The 20,348-nt window shown below is 30.9% G+C and overlaps 1 protein-coding gene across 1 annotated transcript; it reads right to left on the reverse strand.

Annotated features, from left to right (window-relative positions):
- Positions 1-9,889: 9,889 nt before the first annotated feature.
- On the reverse strand, positions 9,890-12,961 carry LOC105321262 (uncharacterized). The gene is made up of 4 exons (XM_011419527.4): positions 12,714-12,961; positions 11,712-11,770; positions 11,386-11,508; positions 9,890-11,207 (listed from the first exon to the last, which is right to left on the reverse strand). The coding sequence occupies exons 1-4, from the start codon at positions 12,797-12,799 to the stop codon at positions 10,408-10,410; spliced, it is 1,068 nt and encodes a 355-aa protein (XP_011417829.4). The 5' UTR covers positions 12,800-12,961; the 3' UTR covers positions 9,890-10,407.
- Positions 12,962-20,348: the final 7,387 nt, after the last annotated feature.

The raw sequence follows: 20,348 nt of genomic DNA on the forward strand, positions 1-20,348 counted from the left end.
TAACAAAACGCATACGATAAAATAAGTAACTTTGTCACATAAAACATTGAAAACTCTTATTTTAATCTTTCTTGTATGCTATATTAATCAATGTTCGTTTTATTGTTAAAAACAGATATAGAACAAAATTTGTCACCATAAGAGATGGTTAAAAAGGGAAGAAATACCACTTTGTAATTATTTGACTCAGTATTTGTTAGCACATTGTAAGATTAAGTTGATTCAGTTACGTTTTCGACATTATTGTCTTAAATAGGTTTCCAATTTTATCCGAAACATAAACATTTAATCTGCACTGACCTAGATAAACAATGTGATACACAAGATTTAAACCCGGGATGTAGAAGTTGCGAAAATGATTTGACAGCGGGTTAGTGGTGATTTTTTTGTGATATATGGATGCAATAATGTTTAAAATGTAGAAATAGTAGGTCTGTTACGAAAATTCAGGGAAACTGGAGTCGAAATATGGGTCGAAGCGTAAACCGTCTTTGGTTCTGACATTTACACGTTTTCCAGAATCAAAATATGAGGGCTTGCGAAGAGAAGTGGATGTCCACTTCTCAAAAGAGAATATCCAAAACCCTGATAAATACCACATCTTGCCATTGCAATGTGAAAGTCACAATTAATTTAGGATAACTTATGAAATTCTTTGTGAGAATACATGAACAGATACTTTCCAACAATTGACATTAGGTTAGTTAAGTTTTCACCTGGGCTGCTATATATTTTCCTTGATTTTTAATGCTAATTTTAAGCATAAACTAGCTAATATGGAAATATTATACAGATTTATTCAAACAACCAAAAATTAAAATCACTTGCAACCTGGTCTGTCACAAAGAGATCCATCATACATTTGATGAGTAAATTCAACTTTATTTGAAAATTGCCTAGTAAAAATTTGTAAGGTATATCAACTATGCAATCGGCCTTATATCAGACATTAAGCAGATTCTATTACTTCATTTCAGATTAATATTTTGTGGGGGTTTTTACCCCATTATCATTACTTTAGTAAATATGGGGGAAAAAACCCAACATTAGCATTAAATATGGGGATAAAAAACCCATCTGATTTTTTTCGGGAATGGTTGGTTTTTTATCCCCATAAAAAACTTCATGGGGTTTCTTGCCCCATGGGGTTTATTGCAAAACCCCATGGGGTTTGCATGGGATTTTCTGTGGGGTATTTTTTCCAAACTAAAATCCCATGGGGTTGGAACTTTTAAGTTCAAATATCTAAAAAACTATCTAAAAATGTTTCAATTTTTTCTCCATAAATTTATTTAGAGTAAAAAACCCCACCATTTGGTACTAAACTTTGGTCGATATTGTGAATGGAAAGGGGTGCGCAACGCCGGAAAAATGTCCATTCCGAAGTTGTCCGTCCCACTGTTCAAAGCGTATTCTTACATGAAATGAATCCTGATGCCAGAATTTCTTTACTTCCGCGTTTATACGCATCAATTAGTATTATTTGAATCAGATATTTTCATTTTGTCTACTGTAGATATTTGAATCAGATATTTTCAGTTTGTCTACTGTAGATATTCCCTTTTTTATACTAAAAACTTCAAGTGTACCAAATCTGAAAGACACGTTTTTATAGAAGTTAATATCATAACAAATCTCTGACAATATGCAATCCTTTTTATAAAATATTACCTTTGCATGTCTATTTATATGCAAAGTTTGGAAAGATGGCATTACTAATATATTTTTTATTTGCGTTATAATTTTTTTACTCCAAAATTTTGTTACAATCTTCACACTTGCTGATGTGTTCATTGTGTGCTTGAATTTAAAGTCATCATTAGACCAAGGTTTTTAAACTTTGACTTAGATATTACTTTTATAGTCACTACATGTTGTCTTCATACGGTATTGAATTCATAACTGAATAATTTCCATGGCAAATCTTAGCAATAATTCAAGGAAAATTACCATTTTTGTTCGGGACCGCATATTTACAAAAATTGGCAATTGACATAGATCACAAAAAAAATGAACATCTTAGGTCCCCATCTTTATATCCTGGATATATTTAGATGCATGATTGACATTACTAGTATTTCAAGTGCAAACCTCCTTTAATAGTAACTTTTTTGTCAACTCTTTTTATTCAATCTAAATTATCCTTTTCTTGTTGATTTTTATATAATCCACTTATGAATTAAAGCACATTGTATGATCAAATATAGTCTTTAATAACAAAATGACGGTAAATGTTTATATTCAGACAAATATAACAACATTGAAAAATAATACTTAAAACCTAAAGGTGGGGTCTAAAAAGAAAAAAAAAGTTTTACGAGATTAAAAATCATTAAGACTTATGTAAGGGTCACCTCCCAACATGAAATGTTTATAAAAACTAATTTGGCATCATTTTTATTTAAATAAACACTTGAATAAACTACTCTTAACAACAATGCAAAATATACTTTCGAAAAAAGCCCCCAAAACAAGGAAACAAATAAACAAACGCATGCCTCATATATGTTCAGAGTTGTTGAATAAAATCATAGCATAATTTGTCATATTTATTGTCATTTTTTGTCTCCGTTATTTTTATTTTGGTGCATGAAAATCTTTTTATTTACAATTAGTTAGCATTGTTAAACACGACATATATAAAACACAGATGATGTCCTCGCATACAGAAGGTGCATGACATTGTACGTCTTCACTCGATGACGTCCAAATTTATCTCCCTGTCTCCTATTTTCTCTGTCGGTTAGGTCTTACCAATGATCTCTCACTCTTCAAACTTTCCCATTACTAGATTAACTAGACACTTTCATCCCTCAGAACTCTTTCATGCACACTAAACAAGTGAAAACTACAAAGATAAACTTGCATGTGATAAACTCATGTTTGCTCGTTCTGACTTTCCTAACAAGCTGTATAGATACTCTTTGGAAGTAGGGCCACAACGCCTGCGTCGCGCACCTGCAACCTTATCAAACCTTTCCTGTCTCTACGTTCACTTAACTTTGATTAGTAATTATCACCCCATGGGATGGCCCCGTAACACTTATTTAAAAAGCATTTTTTCTACATAAAAAGAAATGTCATAAAGAAAGAAAGGTCTTATAAATCAAGTCTTAATGAATTAAAGATGTTGGGTGGTCATAGAAATGACCATAAATAGGATATTTGTGGCATAAAATAGTATTAAGGTAAGAATAATAAATGTTTTAACTTAAAAATTCGACATTTTTTCCATATGTTTAAACAAATCGTTTCTGTTGAAATACAGCCTAGAATGGTCACGACCGCTCAGCCCCCGTAAAAGTAAATAAACAAACAAAAATATTTGAATGTTTGATTAAGGTCCATTTTTGGAAATACTTATTGCTCTAAAAATATGTGTTCGAGAAAACAAATCCTTCTAATAAAAAAAAAATAAATAAATAAAACGACCAGCGAAAAATTTCATCGGGCTTAAATATTCAATATCACTGATCTTCTGCCAAAAATATTCTAAAATATATGGGTGGGGGGTGTGTTCGAGAAAACAAATCTTTCTAATAAAAAAAAAAATAAATAAAAGGACCAGCGTAAAATTTCATCGTGCTTAAATATTCAATATGATTGATCTTCTGTCAAAAATATTCTAAAATATATGGGGGAGGGGGGGATGTAGATCTATGTATTTTGGTTCTTCTAATTATGAGAAGGCTATATTCATTAGACAGATCGTCGATCCTGCAAAAATTCTTTCTTTGCTTTCATCTGTTGCCATTTAAAAGAGAATTATTTACCTTTGTTGTCAGCCTTGATTTTAAATCACCAAAAAATAATTAATGATAGCATGTTAAGCATCTTCATGTGTAGAATACTGGGAACCTGAAAATTGAAACCATTAATGAAAACAATCCATTCGGTGACTTACCTCACGCTATTATTTCATTATCAATGCCCTCTTGCATGAAATTATTTTAGGAACGTTAATAATTTAATATGTATATGAAACAAATCAATATATAAGTTGAAATGTAAAAGGAAAATATTGCGAGATTTTGATGGGATGATTTATGAAAGGGTTTTATTTTTTTTTTTTTTTACTGATAAAAAATACAGTTCATTCATACAAAGTATTGAGTAATTAGCGTAAAATTCATATAATTTTATATCATACACCATTTCTGAATTCATTTCTTCTAAGTATGTACCAATCAACCCTACAATGAAGATAACGTTCCTTCAGTATACATAGTTTTATACCTGACGCACACAGTGGTGCATAGCAGAATGAGAAAGACGCATAACAATTTCTGCAGAATCCTTAAAGGAAAAAAAATAGAAAATAATCAAAATCAAACGAACAACTTTTTTAACAATGCAAAGTAAACATGCATATGATAATTCTTCTTTTTCTTACTGATAAATGAATTTATAATCGATCAAGATAACACGCAAAAAGCCGTGTGCGAAACAATCTTAAACTTTATTAAAGTAAGTTATCATCATACACAATATTAAAACAAATGAGTCTAACTGCATCAAATAAATTGAATAAGCGTGGAAGCCATTTAGAATAATAATAAAACTAAAAATATTCTGCTGGAGTAACTATCAATGTCTAATTTTTAACTAATGTGTACAATTTTCCATATTCATTTTGGTAGCTACAAGAACAATCCGGATTTTTTACATGATATAGCTTCAATGTTGATTACAGGAATTTCAGTCCCGTATTCTTATGATATTTTTAACAGCATTGTTTCCTGTTTTAGTAGATATTTAATAAAAAGATATTCCTCGCCAAGAAAAATTAACATCAATGATTGGCGGGGTGAAAAGGGGAAGGGTTCGAGAACTATTTGCAGGTAATTTTCCTATGTAAATTAAAAAACAACAATTTTTTTCGGGAAGTCTCGACGCCCCTTGAGATCCGCGCATGATCCAAAACATTCAGCCTACGTGACAAATAAAAAAAACTTAAATATGCGAAACGTTTATGCAGCTTAACACAACCTTACAATTGTAACATGTTCAGCTATGCAAGAAATGAGGTTATGCGATACACAACAGTTTAAAGGTCTGCATGTCGGGTGATGTGTGATAAATGATTAGGAACGAGAAGTAAATAATCTAAGCAGACGAACAGTGTACAACCAGGGATAGGATCCGGACATTATGGAGAGCCAGTGAGCTCTGTGGGACAAATCAGTTGTGTCAATTTCAATACACAGCCTTTAATTTTTATTGTTTCGTTTTGATTTTGCTATTTTTACCTTTAAAAACTCCGAGTTTGTGTTGTTTAATAAATACTATTTACACGTATGAATGATAATGCAGATTATGTATGAGTATAGGAATTTATTTTAAGGTGACCTATTCATTGTGTAAAGTTAACTCTCTTTGATAACGTCTAGCCTTTTTTCTGTAGGTTTACAATTGTTTGAACTCACATGTACATATCACTCAATACTGATTGTTTGAATGTTTGTTGGGACAGACAAGAAAATGCACAATATTGTTGCTCGATCAATAAATGTAACAGTTTTAGATCAATTGCATTGCCTTATCTACAGAGCAGAAAAGCGTAGGTTGCACCAGGGTAATTGGTATTATTTAAATTGTATATATTTGGCAAAACTTTTAATTTTCAACCTGTAGCCGTTTGAAAAATTAATCAAATTACCGATTTCATAATAAATGCATTTCAAAGACAATCATTTTACATTATACATGTAACGCTCATATATTAAATCGTGGTTTAACATAACATCGTGACTAAGAATACCTATAGAAATAATGAACAGGAGCTGAGCCATCTCAACGTCGATTGTTATATTTTAGATCTGGGTCACTTTATTCAAAAATATATTGTTATAAGTGTGTATAAGAACTATCAAAATTTACAACGCTTGTCTTGTATAGAAAATGCAGTCGTAAGTGTGTCATTAACCGAAATCAACCGTATACACATGTTTTGCTGAGCTAGACAATTTTCATTGAGACTGTGCAATAACAGCCAAGGTTTTAAAAATTGTCACCCCAGACTTCATCTCATGACTTTAAACAAGAAAGCAGTATCCATTTACAAAAGCCGGTTCTTGAGTGTTGTCCTAAATTTTTGTAAACAAGTTGAGTTGATAGAAGACAGAAAGATAAACTTGTCCCTTAAATAAATATCGACAATAAATTTGACATGCAGCGCAGTATCTAAACCGTTAAAATCAACATAAATACAATTTCTGTAAGCCTCAAGAGAAACAGAAATGAAAAAAAAAAATATTTTGTTCATTGTTATTTTCATACCTTATAAATATTTCTGCTTTAACGAATATTTCAATGATTTATACAGTGTAGCACAATTTGCGACCAGTTGAAGTTTGAATTCTTACGTCGGTATTTTAGGCCATACACCGGTAATAAATAAAATTTGTGAAGATCTCAATTTAATCCCCTAACAATTTAAAGTAAAAATATTTTTACAGAATCGGTGTGAATAAGTTGTCAGGCAACAAAGATAAAAACGATCATGATGGTGTCAAGTTTAAAATAGAATCTCCAACAATTGAAATAAAGAAAACGGTCAAACAAGTGAAATCCATTCTATGAATACAACTGCTAAACGAAGAGAATATATTATTATGCATAAAATATATGAATACTTACTGTACATGTACAATCAAAATAATGTTATATAAAATAATAGCTAAACCAATTCTATCTATGACTTGTATCTAAAATTAACCATTGGATTTTCCAGTTTTATTTTTAGTTCTTCTAGAAAAAAACCCAATATAATTATATAAATAGAAATTCATCGAGTCCGATATCCTACATGTACATGTACATGGGCATATTTTAACGAATGCACATAAACTGAATTAAGAACTGTTTTAACACAGCAACGGTAGAAAAACCCATTTTGTCATCAAAATTTAATTATTTGCCTAAACTGGTAACTTATTATTTTTTATTATTATCATTTTCTGTATAACTGAATTTATCTTAAGTTATGAATGAAAGAAATGATTTTAATGACTTTGTTATAAACGATGGGGGACAAAAAATATTCTTAAAAATTAAAATAGTTAAAATTGGTATTCTATTGTTGATATATTTAAAATTCAAATGGGATGCAAACACAACAAGTAGGTTTGATCACCTTTTATCGTTTTTTTTTCAATAAATATTATCAGTAAAAATTATAAAAACATAAAATTTACACAGATATAAGGTGTAAAACTTACAACTGCTACATTGTGCATCAAACAAAAAGAAAGAAAAAAATAACAAATAATGGAAAAACCATTATTTACCTAATATATTAGCTTCTTTCGTTTCTAAAATTAACTTTCATTGTATTGTTCAAGGCTGATACTTAGAAAAGGGAAATCCAAACACATTTAACGTAATTGGACTCTAACGAAAACCACCACTGCCATGAATTTAAATTACTCAATATCAGACTGTGTTATTATCAATAAGGTAAAGAATCATAACTATTTTAAAGATGCAATTTATAAAAGCAGTCTCTTACATAATATTAGTTGAGAAGAGTTTATTTTTAGTGTTTGACATATCACAAGTGATGAGAATGGTGTCGTTTTGATTTATTTAATCGGAGTTTTCTTTACCTGATCAAGAAAATGAAACTAAAATATAAAATTATATTTTGCAGATCTATGGAGGGAAATCAGTGCCAAAAACTTAATTAGGTCCCAATAATATGTTAAGAGAACCTTAAGCTCCTTTTACCGTTCCAATGCCATTTTAATAGCTGCTATTGTCACCTCTTGCTTAAGAACTGGCGATGGTTATTGCTTTTGAGACAAATTCTCTATTTTTATGACTAACTTTTACCAGGCAAGTGCATTACAGTATATATTTCTTCCAAAAAAACTGAAGTCTGCTTTTTAAAATAGCAAAAGACTTCTACATTAAAAGAATACACATGTCGCTTAAAATCAACAAGTATAGGTAAAATAGTTCTACATGCCATGGTTGGGTTTGTTGTTGTTGTTTTGTTTTTTTTTTACATTTTTTTTTTTTTACATTTTAGCAGTAAACCTCTCAAAGTTACCTCCCGTTGAACGCATTTTGGCACACCCGTAAAATTAAAAAAAAATACTTTAGTTGACATATTAAACATAGAGAGTTGTAAAATAACTTTCGTCAAAAAAGCATAACAGGAATTCGAGAAGACCAGCTGTCTACTATTACTTTACTATTATTTACTCTTGCCTCTAAAAATCTATGTTTTAGGTCAGTTTCTTTTGTTCAAAAATGTGCTCACAAATGACAGACGGTTTGATATGAAAATAAACTGTTACCCTCTCTTTTGTTTTAAATATAAACTTTGAATATAACACTGTTGTTTTGATCATGTCCCTGATCGAGCGGTTGGTATCTGTCCAAACCCAATGGGCATTCTGTTAAAACACATGCCTTTTAATTTGTTCATTGCAACCGATTCCAAAGGAACACTGCTTATGAAAATACAAGGGTTATTGTTACAAAGATTAAGTAACGGGTTTTTAAAGGTCTAGTTTCATCAACATTCTTGTTTTTTTAATCAAGGTTGCATATTGTTATATTTCTGCTCTAACTTTAAATGACATTTAAAAACTGCGACAAAATAAACTTTAAAAATTGGCTTAATTTTTTTTATATTTGTAAGTAACTGCAACCTTAAGATAATTTATATCAACTAAATTAATTTTTACATTTGTATCACACAGTTTCAATGCTGTTTTGTATTTATATATTCTTGCTTTTGTTTGTTTGGGTTTTTGTTGCAGGAGGGGGGTGTAAAATTTTAGATGTGTTAATCAAACAAGGATCAACAGATGATATAGTTATACAATGCATGTATAGATAAACAGACACAAAGAAACATATTCGATAAGTTTTAATTTCTGCCTTAATTTCTTGAAATTAAAATATCATCCTGTCATATAGATATTTAATGAAATATAAAACTGAATATGTTACATATAGCTACAAAATCTAGAAGTTTTACAACATTCCTCGTGCTTCTCTGACCTTGTGTAAATGGGTTATTTACCGCAATTTCCCAAAGGCATTAAAAATCATCAGTTTTTTCTTCATACTCAAATAGTAAGAAGTATAGAGCGCAATGTTGCTCGAATACTATTTTTTACACATATTATTGTTCATATCATTTTGCATATTACATTAAAGCTGCATGGTTCATTTTTTTTTACTAATAGTATATTACAGTGTTATATATTTTTAAGTACAAACCGATTATCTTAGAAAGTTAATATATACTTTCGCCTATCTATACCATCAGAAGTTAAAAATATGAAATTTAAATGAAAATAATTACTTAATGGCCACACAAGAAAACAAATCAAAGGCATCTTGGAAATGTTATGAAAAGGAAACAATTTGGTCCCCCCCCCCTCTCTTCCCGAATGTCTGTGTTTATTTAACCAACATGTCGAGCATGGATTGTAAACAAAGCAAAACTAAGAAATAATAGTAAACAATATAGCATCAGGTTAATGTTTGATTTACGAAAACATAATGACTTATATTAAAAGCGATGTCAAAGTCGTAATACGGTCGTCCCCGCCTCGACGTTAGGGGCAACTTTTCAATCTCAACATATTTTTTGTAATATTGTAAATTGACCGGAAAACTACGGCAATGTCTATTATTATACACATACTTAACATAACCACCGTTTGAAAGCGTACATAAATAAAAAAGGTGTTAGAAGTTTTCTTTTTAACAAACTAATTGAAAATACCCAATTTTCGGCTTAAGTACTTATTTTTGGGTAATTAATTTATTATTCATATATCACATTTCTATTTTGACACTGATCGGACACTTTTTAAAAATTTAAATTTGATATCTTTTAATGTCTATTCATACATTAAATTTCGAGTTTTGTGGAAGAAAACATTTTATTCTTATCCTGCACACAGTTCTTTTATACAAACCAGTTTATGTATTTCTTGAAAATATATACACAACGTAAATCACAAAAATTTATAAACGCACCATACTTTTTTTTAATTAAACATTTTGCGAATCGATAACGTTAAACTTACTATATACAGATTATGCAAACAATGATGCTCAATGACACCAACAGACCCGGATGTATTTATCAATGTGGAGATCCAGTCAGATGTGATAAACAGGGACGCTTGGAAAACACAATACTGCCACGACAGTGTTAGAACAGCTAATATTGTTTTAATTGGTGAACGAAGTCACAACACCTATCAAAACAGGAATTTCCCAGACTCTTTGTTTTTGGAGAGAGAGAGAGAGAGAGAGAGAGAGAGAGAGAGAGCAATATAAACAACTAATTCCAAACGTCATGAGATGATACACTGACACAAATATGAACAAAATATTTCAATCAAATAAATTTCAATCCAACTTCTTCGGTCCTGTTTATATTAACTCTGTATAAACAACACTGCCATTGCTCATTGTTTCTGCATCCTCCATGGGAACACTAAGATATGCGTCATCTGACGATTTAAAGCTTATTCCAGGTCCAGCAGCTGTAGGTGTCAGAGGTACAACATACTGACACTCGGCGCCGGATGTAGTCGTGTTAACTGAGGTCTGGCTATCCAGCGATTCCGTTGTTCCGTTCTGTCTTGTCATGTTACCTGTAGCTTCTGTGCGGGAAAAGTTTTTCTTGACTTTGGTATAGTGATCCCTTTCGTTATTCCTTTCATCGTTCTCTTTAGGCTTCCTCTCGCGGACAGGAACATAACTGTTTGCTCGGGTCTTTCGCTGAACATCGTCTAGAAAATCTAGACACAAACGGTCATCTCCGAAATCTTCCGAATCAACCGGTAAAGCATCGTACTCGCAGGCCTTGGTCACAGTGCGGATCTCATTCAGATCGTTGTAGCAGGTGTCTGGATTAGCGTGATAGTAAATTTCTTCCACAGTGTCTTGTTTAGTTTTCCTGGTTTTTCTCTTTCGACAGATGTATAATATAACAGCCACTGTGATTGGTAAGGTAAGTAGCGTGTTGGTACTGACAATAACGTACAATCCATGATGAAGTGTTGGGGCTTCTGGTTCTTCTTTGTTCTTTTTTTCTGTAGAATTCAGCTGACTTTTTGAGACCCTATGGATTTTAGTTGTTGAAGATGTTTGGTAAGAACTGATCATTTTCATAAAATTTGTCACCATTTCCTTTCTGTATTCAGCACGGGGGGTATCTGTTACTATCTCTATTCAATAAACAAAATGCTTAAAATGAAATCACAAATATTTGAAAAGATTTCTTTCTTCAAATGAACAAAAAATCAAATATTTTGTTCAATTTACGATTATGTCGGTAACAATGTTTTTCATTAAAATTAATTTCAATTTATCAACAATATATGCTTGGTCCTGCCAACATATAACCTTCTGTACATCCGTCGGCGTGGTGACATGGGTAGCACCTGCATACAGACTGGCAGTCCTTGCCAAATGTACCATTAGGACACGTCTTCGAGCAGTTCACGTCATAAAATCCTATTTTACACGCTGATAAAAAGAAGAAAACCAAATCGTATAAAATTTGGAACATAAATTAATAAACAATTCCATTTTATTAGGTATGTTTAAATGCCTCCTCTCTCTCTCTCTCTCTCTCTCTCTCTCTCTCTCTCTCTCTCTCTCTCTCTCTCTCTCTCTCTCTCTCTCTCTCTCTCTCTCTCTCTCTCTCTCCATGGACAATTTAAACTTACCAATGCATTTGTTCGTCTGGAAATCGAACATAAAACCATCACAGCAGTTCTTAAACTTTCTGTTGGAAAATATGATAAAGCAAAAATAATACATGATACAAGAATAAACCTACACTTTAAAAAAAAACTTCTATCATATATATGTCACTATGTAGCACGAGCCTGTACTTAAATAGATATGCATATTACTTTGTAAACGAAGGAACGAAAACTTCTTAATAAATATCGATTGATTTATTTTTTTGTTTAAACTAATCAGACCATATTGAAACATATTTAGCAGAACAAAATCTGTGTTAAATGCAAAACTGAAGGGAAAACCATCTATCTAATTAACCCTTTAAAGAAAATATTTACAAAAAATAGCTTTAGTATGCATAACTAACAACAGTTGATATCATATAAAAAGTACATCGCTCTCATACGTTGATGAAAGTTTAATTAACACTAATCACAGAGTGTATTCTGCGCGATTGGAGAATGCGTTAACAGTCCAATTGATGCAGTGACTGTTTTACAGGTTGGATAGATAATTGTGAAATAAGATCAAATTATTATGAATTCGTTGAAATTCTTGCAAATATGCGCCAGTCTGATATTTCCACACATAAGTCTGGTGAAATTCATGTGAACGTTCTTTGAAAACTGCCTTTCCTCGTTTTTCTCGGGGGGATTCAATTAAAAAAACAAGTTTGAAACTATTAACTTTATTGTAAGTCAGCTTAACGAAATTCACTCGTATACTGACTGATAAAGATCAACAGGCAATCGACAAGCGGTCGATTTGATTCATCATAGAACTATCTTAAATTTTAATTGTTGAAACATAAAAAAACCCCAGTATAAATCTACATGTATGTAAACACTTTTTTTTTTAAAGTAACGCATTTTACTCTTTATTTTTATATATATTTTTATTTTAAAAACGCAAACATTTTGAAAGCCATACAATTTAAAACCGTTTGTAACAGTGATAGGCCTAAATAAAAAAGAGGTACGTACCCCTCGCAATTATCATCTGCCAGGCAGATATCGATGCGTCCATAATACGCTGTCCACATCGTTAAAATTATCCACAAGTATTTCATGGTGTGAACATGTCTGCGTTGTTGTTAAAATAATTGTTATAATATAAACAAGAGATCGGAACTTTAGATCTCTCACTTCCTATTTCCTAATAAACAACCACGCATAATTTTCATTCAAAAATGTGGAAAAGTAATTTCCTTGTCGTTGTTAGAATGGATTGAACTGCATATAGTATGGTTAGGTTGTCTAAAGTCTTATATGTTTAACATAGTCCGCGCGCGAATATCAAGGGGAAATTGTGTGTTAGAAAACCAAACACAACCAACTCCAATTTCAATTTGATCGTTGGCAGTTTGATTTTACTTAAAATACTGCAACCTCGAAATGTTTATAACCTATTATGAAATATATGAATCAATGGCCCTATGGTTTTATCAGAAAAGTGTTATTTATTATTTAAAATATTAGGTATTTTGAAGTGGTGTTAAGCGTATTATTAAGTTTAGGCGGCCCTAGAAACTTTTCAAAATAATTCTACTTGCTGACTGTCATTAATAAGAGAACAGTCCTAACAATCAAATTACTTTTTGTTTGAAGATTTTACTGCAAGTTAAATCCTTAATTTATTTTTAAAAGTTAAAACCGTCTACATTCAGCCATTAATAAAAAGAAAATGCCAGAATAATAAATGAAGATGTACAATTTTGCTGTAATTGTTTTTTCTTTAAAAGATACTTTCCTAAAAAATAAATCCTTTTGAAGTTCATCAATCAAAGTTAAATTTCAATATTTTTTTGAATTTTCATGTTCTAAGAGAATACTTTAAACTTGATTTGCTTGCACATTGGTCTGATTGGTCACATTGCCAACATCAGTTAATTCAATGTTTTGCAAAACATTGAATTAACTGAAAACCCCTAACCAAAAAGAAAGACTATTGTTACGGTTTTTGGAGCGAAAAATACTTAGTAAAACATTATTTTGGCTTTTAAACAGCATGTCATTCTAATGACCACAATAGAAAATAAGAAATCGCTGAGTAGAAATTCGCTTCGGCGCGTCGCATATGTCATGAGAGTCTTTTTACAACATTTTACAATTTTCACGTTAAAGAATGGACAAATGAGTTTTGCAAAAAAGTTGTTGCGTAATTGACATGTACGTAAAGTAATTAATAGCTTACAATATCGAAACATGCTATCAAGCGGAACATAAAATGTTCATTAATTTTAAGTTTATGTGTGTGGTCAAAGTCCTAAACTAATGTAATTATAATGCCGGTTTCTTTTCAATCAAACGACAAACTGTTCTAAAACTCTTTGATACAAGGTAATGGTGACCGAACGAAACTTTATACATGGCGATGTATTTCCTAAAAGAAAACGTCCACTCGTTATTATTGGTATACTATTTCATATATCGGATAATTATTTCAAATGCCGAATACGGACCATGGCTTAACTCACTGAAATTTTCTCATTCTCAAAATAATTTATAGTCAATTTTGATTGGCCTTTTCACACTATCGTAGAAGAAATTATACCCATCCTGGAAATGTGTACGATTGTATCTTTCAACAATAAACTGTTTTATAATATGATTTTCAAACCAAGAAACTAAAATGGTTCGCTTTCTTACTGGTGAACATTAAATAAAAACATTTCCGAGAATGAAAAAAACTTTAAAAAGCTGGCCAAGGTCAATAAGCGTATGTGATTCTGTCGTGAGATCTTACGATACGTTGTATACAGACAGCATTTTGTTAAAGCTTATATACATCATTCAGTAAATAAATGTAAGAGTTGATTTTTAAACAAGGAAATTATTTTCGTGTATCGTTATCCCGTATCAGGTACCGAATTACACAGATGAGAGTTATTCAGTTTTTCCTGTTGGCCATATATTATACATCATCAAGTTGAACGGAACTTGGCAAAATACGTATTGCCTGGTATTGGTATCGATGCAGCTGTAATACAATTTAAAAGCGCGTCACCATGTTATTTATGGTAAAAAAAAATGGGAAAAAGTCCAAAAATGTTTCTGAAAATACATTTATCAATAAAACGTAATACTTAAGCTTATGTTTAAACATATGCAACAACATATATATATATATATATATATATATATATATATATATATATATATATATATATATATATATATATATATATATACCTCGTATATCTACATGTATAACATCTTTTTTGTTACTAAAGTTTTCAATTTGCTCCTCTGGGAGCGCAGACTGGACAAATGCATATAGTTATTATTGCTATTGAAAATTAATCCAAGGTGCGTTGGTCTATATGGCTGGTCTAAACGTTTGCATTGTAAAGGTACATGCTACTATACATGTATATAAATAAAATGATTCATGTGTATTAGTCAAAAGGGATATAGTCACGATTTAACCTAAAAACCCGTCATTCAAATAGTGAAACACAAAACAAAAGTTTTTATTTTTAATGTTCCATGTAGTTGACAAGTTGCGATTAAAAAAAAGAACTGACATTTATTTTTATTATAAAAGCTTTGTATTTTAATTCACGTTGCTGCGTAAATAACGTACCATATTTCAAACGTAAAGAGATACAGAAGTCAGGCAAGCACGGCCAGCACATATTCTAAGTTTGGTAAGTAATTCAAAATAGTTTTCAAAGTAAGAACATTGTAAACCGTAAAAGAATTATTTGATTAAATAATATATAACTAAACGTTGTACACAAATTACTGCTCTGAAATTAGACAAGTATAAATCCCGCAGATGATTCAAACAGTATATCAGCACTGTATCCTCACAACTTTGATATGTCAACGTGAACACACTGAAGTGTAATAATTGAATGGTAAAATGTCATTAATCCACGAATGTCCATTAGATAATTTAAAAAAAAATGTTTCTAATGCTATTTCAGTAACAAAAATCAAAACAAAATGTGTGTGTTATTTTTATATCACAATTAAATGTATTATTTTCCTTTATAAGCAAGTGGGTTGCTTTGATTTTGAAGTATGATACAAATTTAGATTATATAAATAATATTATTAATCAATAGTTAGGCAACGCCGTATATTATACAATGATACAAATAGTTTCCCTTGGTGCAGGGAACAGCTCAGTATGATCTATTGCCCGATGCCAAAGGCCGAAGGAAATAGATCATATTGAGCTGTTCCCTGCACCAAGGGAAAAAAATCGGGTCTATTCACTGTTCAGGCATTAAAAAATTGTTTTATTACCTAATCCCGTTTTTTAACCTTTGTGTTCAGTTATAAATTACAGAAGGTTTTCATGCCATTATGCATTCAGGTCATTGTTAATCAATTCAAAAATGATCTACAAGATGAATTTTAAGAACAATGGTAAAATAAACATAATAAAGTTATCTTTTAATCTTGTGGCATTTTAACTTTTTCTTAAATACGTTGCCGGTCCAAAAGATCACAGTCTATTGACCGTCAGTCTGATAGATTGAAGTCTATTGATTGGAAGTTCAATATATCACTTTCAAACCTGAATACAGGTACAAAATAAATAAAAATATTTAATCTGTAATAAAATAACAAAATCCATTTGATTAGGTAATAAAACTTATATTTAGCAAATGCTTCAATCGAAAAGGGGAATATTCTTTTGCATACATATACATATTAAGAACATGAAATTGTCAAACTTGTGACAACTCATGACCTGGGATGATTTTGTTTTTATTTCATTCATATAAGAGGACGGGGCTCTCTGACAGGAACACTTAGGACATCTGCTCGTTGTTAAGTACGTCTTACTAATTGTTTTATCAAAAAAGGCTTAATTAGTCTTGTATCGCTTACTAGTTTTATCACTTAATAAGCTAGTTAACACATCATCTCATACCTTCATGTCGCTCTGTTTAAAGTTTTGAAAAATTCTGAAATTAAAGCTTTTAAAAGATACAATTACCACACACACACACACACACACACACACACACACACACACACACACATTTACAAAGGAAAAAATTCAGAAAGAGCTATCTTTCTTACCGAAGCTGAAAATAGACGCATCCATGAAATTACATCCCCAGGAATAAGCCAAAAACCAGCATTCAACGTAAATCCCCCCCCCCCCCCTCCCCCGGAATTATATGATTCTACAGTATGCGGAAATTTATATTTTCCAAGGCAGAGTAGATAAAGATGAAGGTGATGACAAATGTAAGCCATTAACCTTTTGATGCATATCAAGTGCATATTACACTGTGTAACATAAACGGACATTACTTTTTACAAACCTCAATAAAGACTATAGTCTCTTCTTATATCCCCCTGGTACAATCAATAAAGAAAGAAAAAACAACATGAATGTCCTTGTAGCAGCATTGGAACGCTTGGTTTACATATCGTTTACTCTTATGATCATGTCAAGGACTCCATTAAGTTTCTCCCGATATACCATATAACCAGTGAACCATAATGTCAAGTTATTTTGTTGAATATCTGTATACACGAAAATATTTCCCCCAGGGTTTTTTCGCCCCCTTTGTCCCTGTTGCTAGCAGACGAAACAACGCATGAAAATAACCATGTACTATACAGTAAATGACCGGAACATATACATTTTGTTTAATACCCAATAAAAATCCACAATTGGTTTTAATTCTTAACTTTAAAAAAATCACACTCATATGATAAGTTTTGGAACTGCTCCATCAAGCATATAGAAAAGTCAAGTGTCCGTCCTTGATTACAATCTAAATACGACACACACACACTCAGAAACCACATGGTCTCTGAAAATAGATACATAAGTTTAATGGTCTATCAAAGTTTTAGGAACAAAAGAAACAAAAGCAATACCCTACCCTGGCAAGTCAGGTTCATGTAAATTATATATGCATGTGACCTTTAAGCATTTAAATAGTATGCTGGTTAAAAACAATAACATGATTATTCATACTTTTTCTAAATCTAAATGTTTTATAAACTTAAACGACGATATTGAATTGAATTATTGGCATTTGTATAATTTTGTTATATATATGCTGCAGATTAATTTGATAAGTGTCAATCTTTCAATAGACTTCAAAAAAGAAATCAATGTATTAATATTCATTTAAAACAATCTTTTAACGTTTTTACTTAAAATATTTCTATTTAATTGAAACATACGTCTTCATTAACGAACTTTTGATTGTTGTGGTCCAGAAATACGCCCAATGTCTTCCAAAGGATTGTTCTTGTGTCATACGGTAAAATATAGCAATGAAATATTTATGAATAAAACAGTGTCAAGCGGTCGTCATTGAGCTCTGTCAAAATCATTTCAAACTCTATAAACAATTCTAATATGCATATAATGGTAATGTAGAATCATTTATCTGAAGACCATTTCTAGGTGACTGTCTTATTCTATTTAAATCACTAAGATTTTTTATATGTGTTTTCAATGCTGTCTAAGCATTATGTCATCTTTGAAATACTTAAAATGCTTTTTTGATTAAGTGGTCGAATGACATATAACTATGACGCGCGCAAATCTATAAAATTTAATGTATGATAATAAGAAAAGATACTTAAAATTACTATGTCAGTCTCTTTTGGCATACCTATATACTAACAACGGGTTTAAAAGTAAAAACTGCATATTTAATTTATTTCAATGTGTTTGCAAAATTACTCAGAAAAGACAAATTTTTTTTAGAAATTTCCCCTGCATATTCCCTATTAAGAAAACGTTCTATATATGGTACAAGGAAATGACAAATACATTTTTTCCAAAATATAGTTATGGCAATATATGAATTCTGCATTTGATTTTATATTTCATTTCGTTAAAATCTATTTTATTAGTGTACGGTTGCTACGGGTCACTACACAAATGCAGGTTTTTACAACTTATAGGAATGATTCAATGATGTCATGTCATGTCATGTCATGTATCCAAACATAAAAAGTGAAGCATATTTTGAATTCTATGCATTTTTTATAATTAATTGAAGGTGTTGTCGATGACTCATAGGGTATTGTCCTTAAAGTATTTCTTTAAGACACTCTGGTTTTTTTGAAATCATACCTGTAAATCTTGTGTTTTATTCAAGAGTCCCCTTCATAAGTGAGATCCGGTTTGATGTCTGCTTAGTAATATTTCTAAAATGAATATACCAAGGCGACGATTCTATATTTAAACTTACATTCGATTTTCATAGCATATTCATCTTTTTTTCTATGAAAATAGATTTGAGAGCAATTAGCTTTTGATTGGGGTCTCACACATGACACACTAAATAGCAAGTCGTTGAAAAATTTGCATTTTCTGTCAAAAGAAATGAACAGGTTTGATCTGCAATATATACCCTTAGGCTCAAAACTTCAACAAGAGGAATTCAAAACTCCTTAGAAACAAGAAGAATTTGACAGGGTAACCAGTGACCTGATAACTATAAAAAAAATAAATTCAGATAAATCATACGGATTCAAGTAAAATGGACCGTGAAGAATTAAAGTGGTCCATTAACCTAGCTTCGTTGTCCACTACAGATCTATAGACCACACCGTTTACCTGCATGAGCAGAAATATAAAGCTGACCAGCTGGGCTCCTTCTGACAGAAGATGCGTGCATACGAGCCAGAATCTGGCCTTTTTAATTTTATAAAGCTAATTTAACCAAAGTAAAATTTTAAATCATCTTAAAAGAAGCCTTGACAAAATTACTATATTTTAATATAAGAGGTAGATTGATTAGCTGTTCAAACATATTGCAACTCATTTATCCCATTTTATTTTGTAAATTGTTTTCTCTTTATCTGAACCAAAACCCTAATTGTGTTTCAAACTTTAAAATGGTTTGCATCAATGATAATGTTAATGATTACTGTTCTAACAATCATACTTGAGAATGGTAGTCTGTTGAAATTGAATTTAACCCTTTTAATGTACGCGTACAACCTTGTGTGAAAGTCGACCCATGTTTTTACTTATATATACAGCTTGAATTAACAAGATTTACAGGGCTTTTTGATAAATTAATTTAGTATCATTTCTTGTTTAAAGACATTCAAGGTGGACAACGACGGGTGAATATACTTCACTTTAAAAACCAATAACTGTATTTTTGTTAAAGAAAATACAAAATACAAAAACGTTAATTAAGTCAACTAATATGTATTTTTAATTTTGGTTAACATTTATATTATCATAATATACAAATCCCATGAAATATTCAAACAGACATGAAAACGTGAAGACACATTTTTTTTTACAAGAACAATAAGTCAGCTCAATAAATAATGTAATAAATATGAAATGTGCAAGACATTCGTATAACACAAATAACATAAAAATAAATAAGACCCGTTTTCTAATGGTTGGTTGTATTCAACTAACTCTATATTAATACGTGTACATTTATATTAATATCACGTCAGGTTTCCGTAAATAAATACAATGCTTTAAAACATAAACTTTATTATTAAAACGCTTTATTCATAATCAAGACGAGGATTTAAAACGAGTATGTCTTAAATATGACTCTTTGTTTCATCACTAACTCGCCATTTGTGGATATGAGAGTGAATATATCTCTGGTTATTTTCTAACGACAATAGCTTTTCATTCACACT

Source organism: Magallana gigas, chromosome 9 (assembly GCF_963853765.1).
Source record: "Magallana gigas chromosome 9, xbMagGiga1.1, whole genome shotgun sequence".
Classification (NCBI taxonomy): domain Eukaryota; kingdom Metazoa; phylum Mollusca; class Bivalvia; order Ostreida; family Ostreidae; genus Magallana; species Magallana gigas.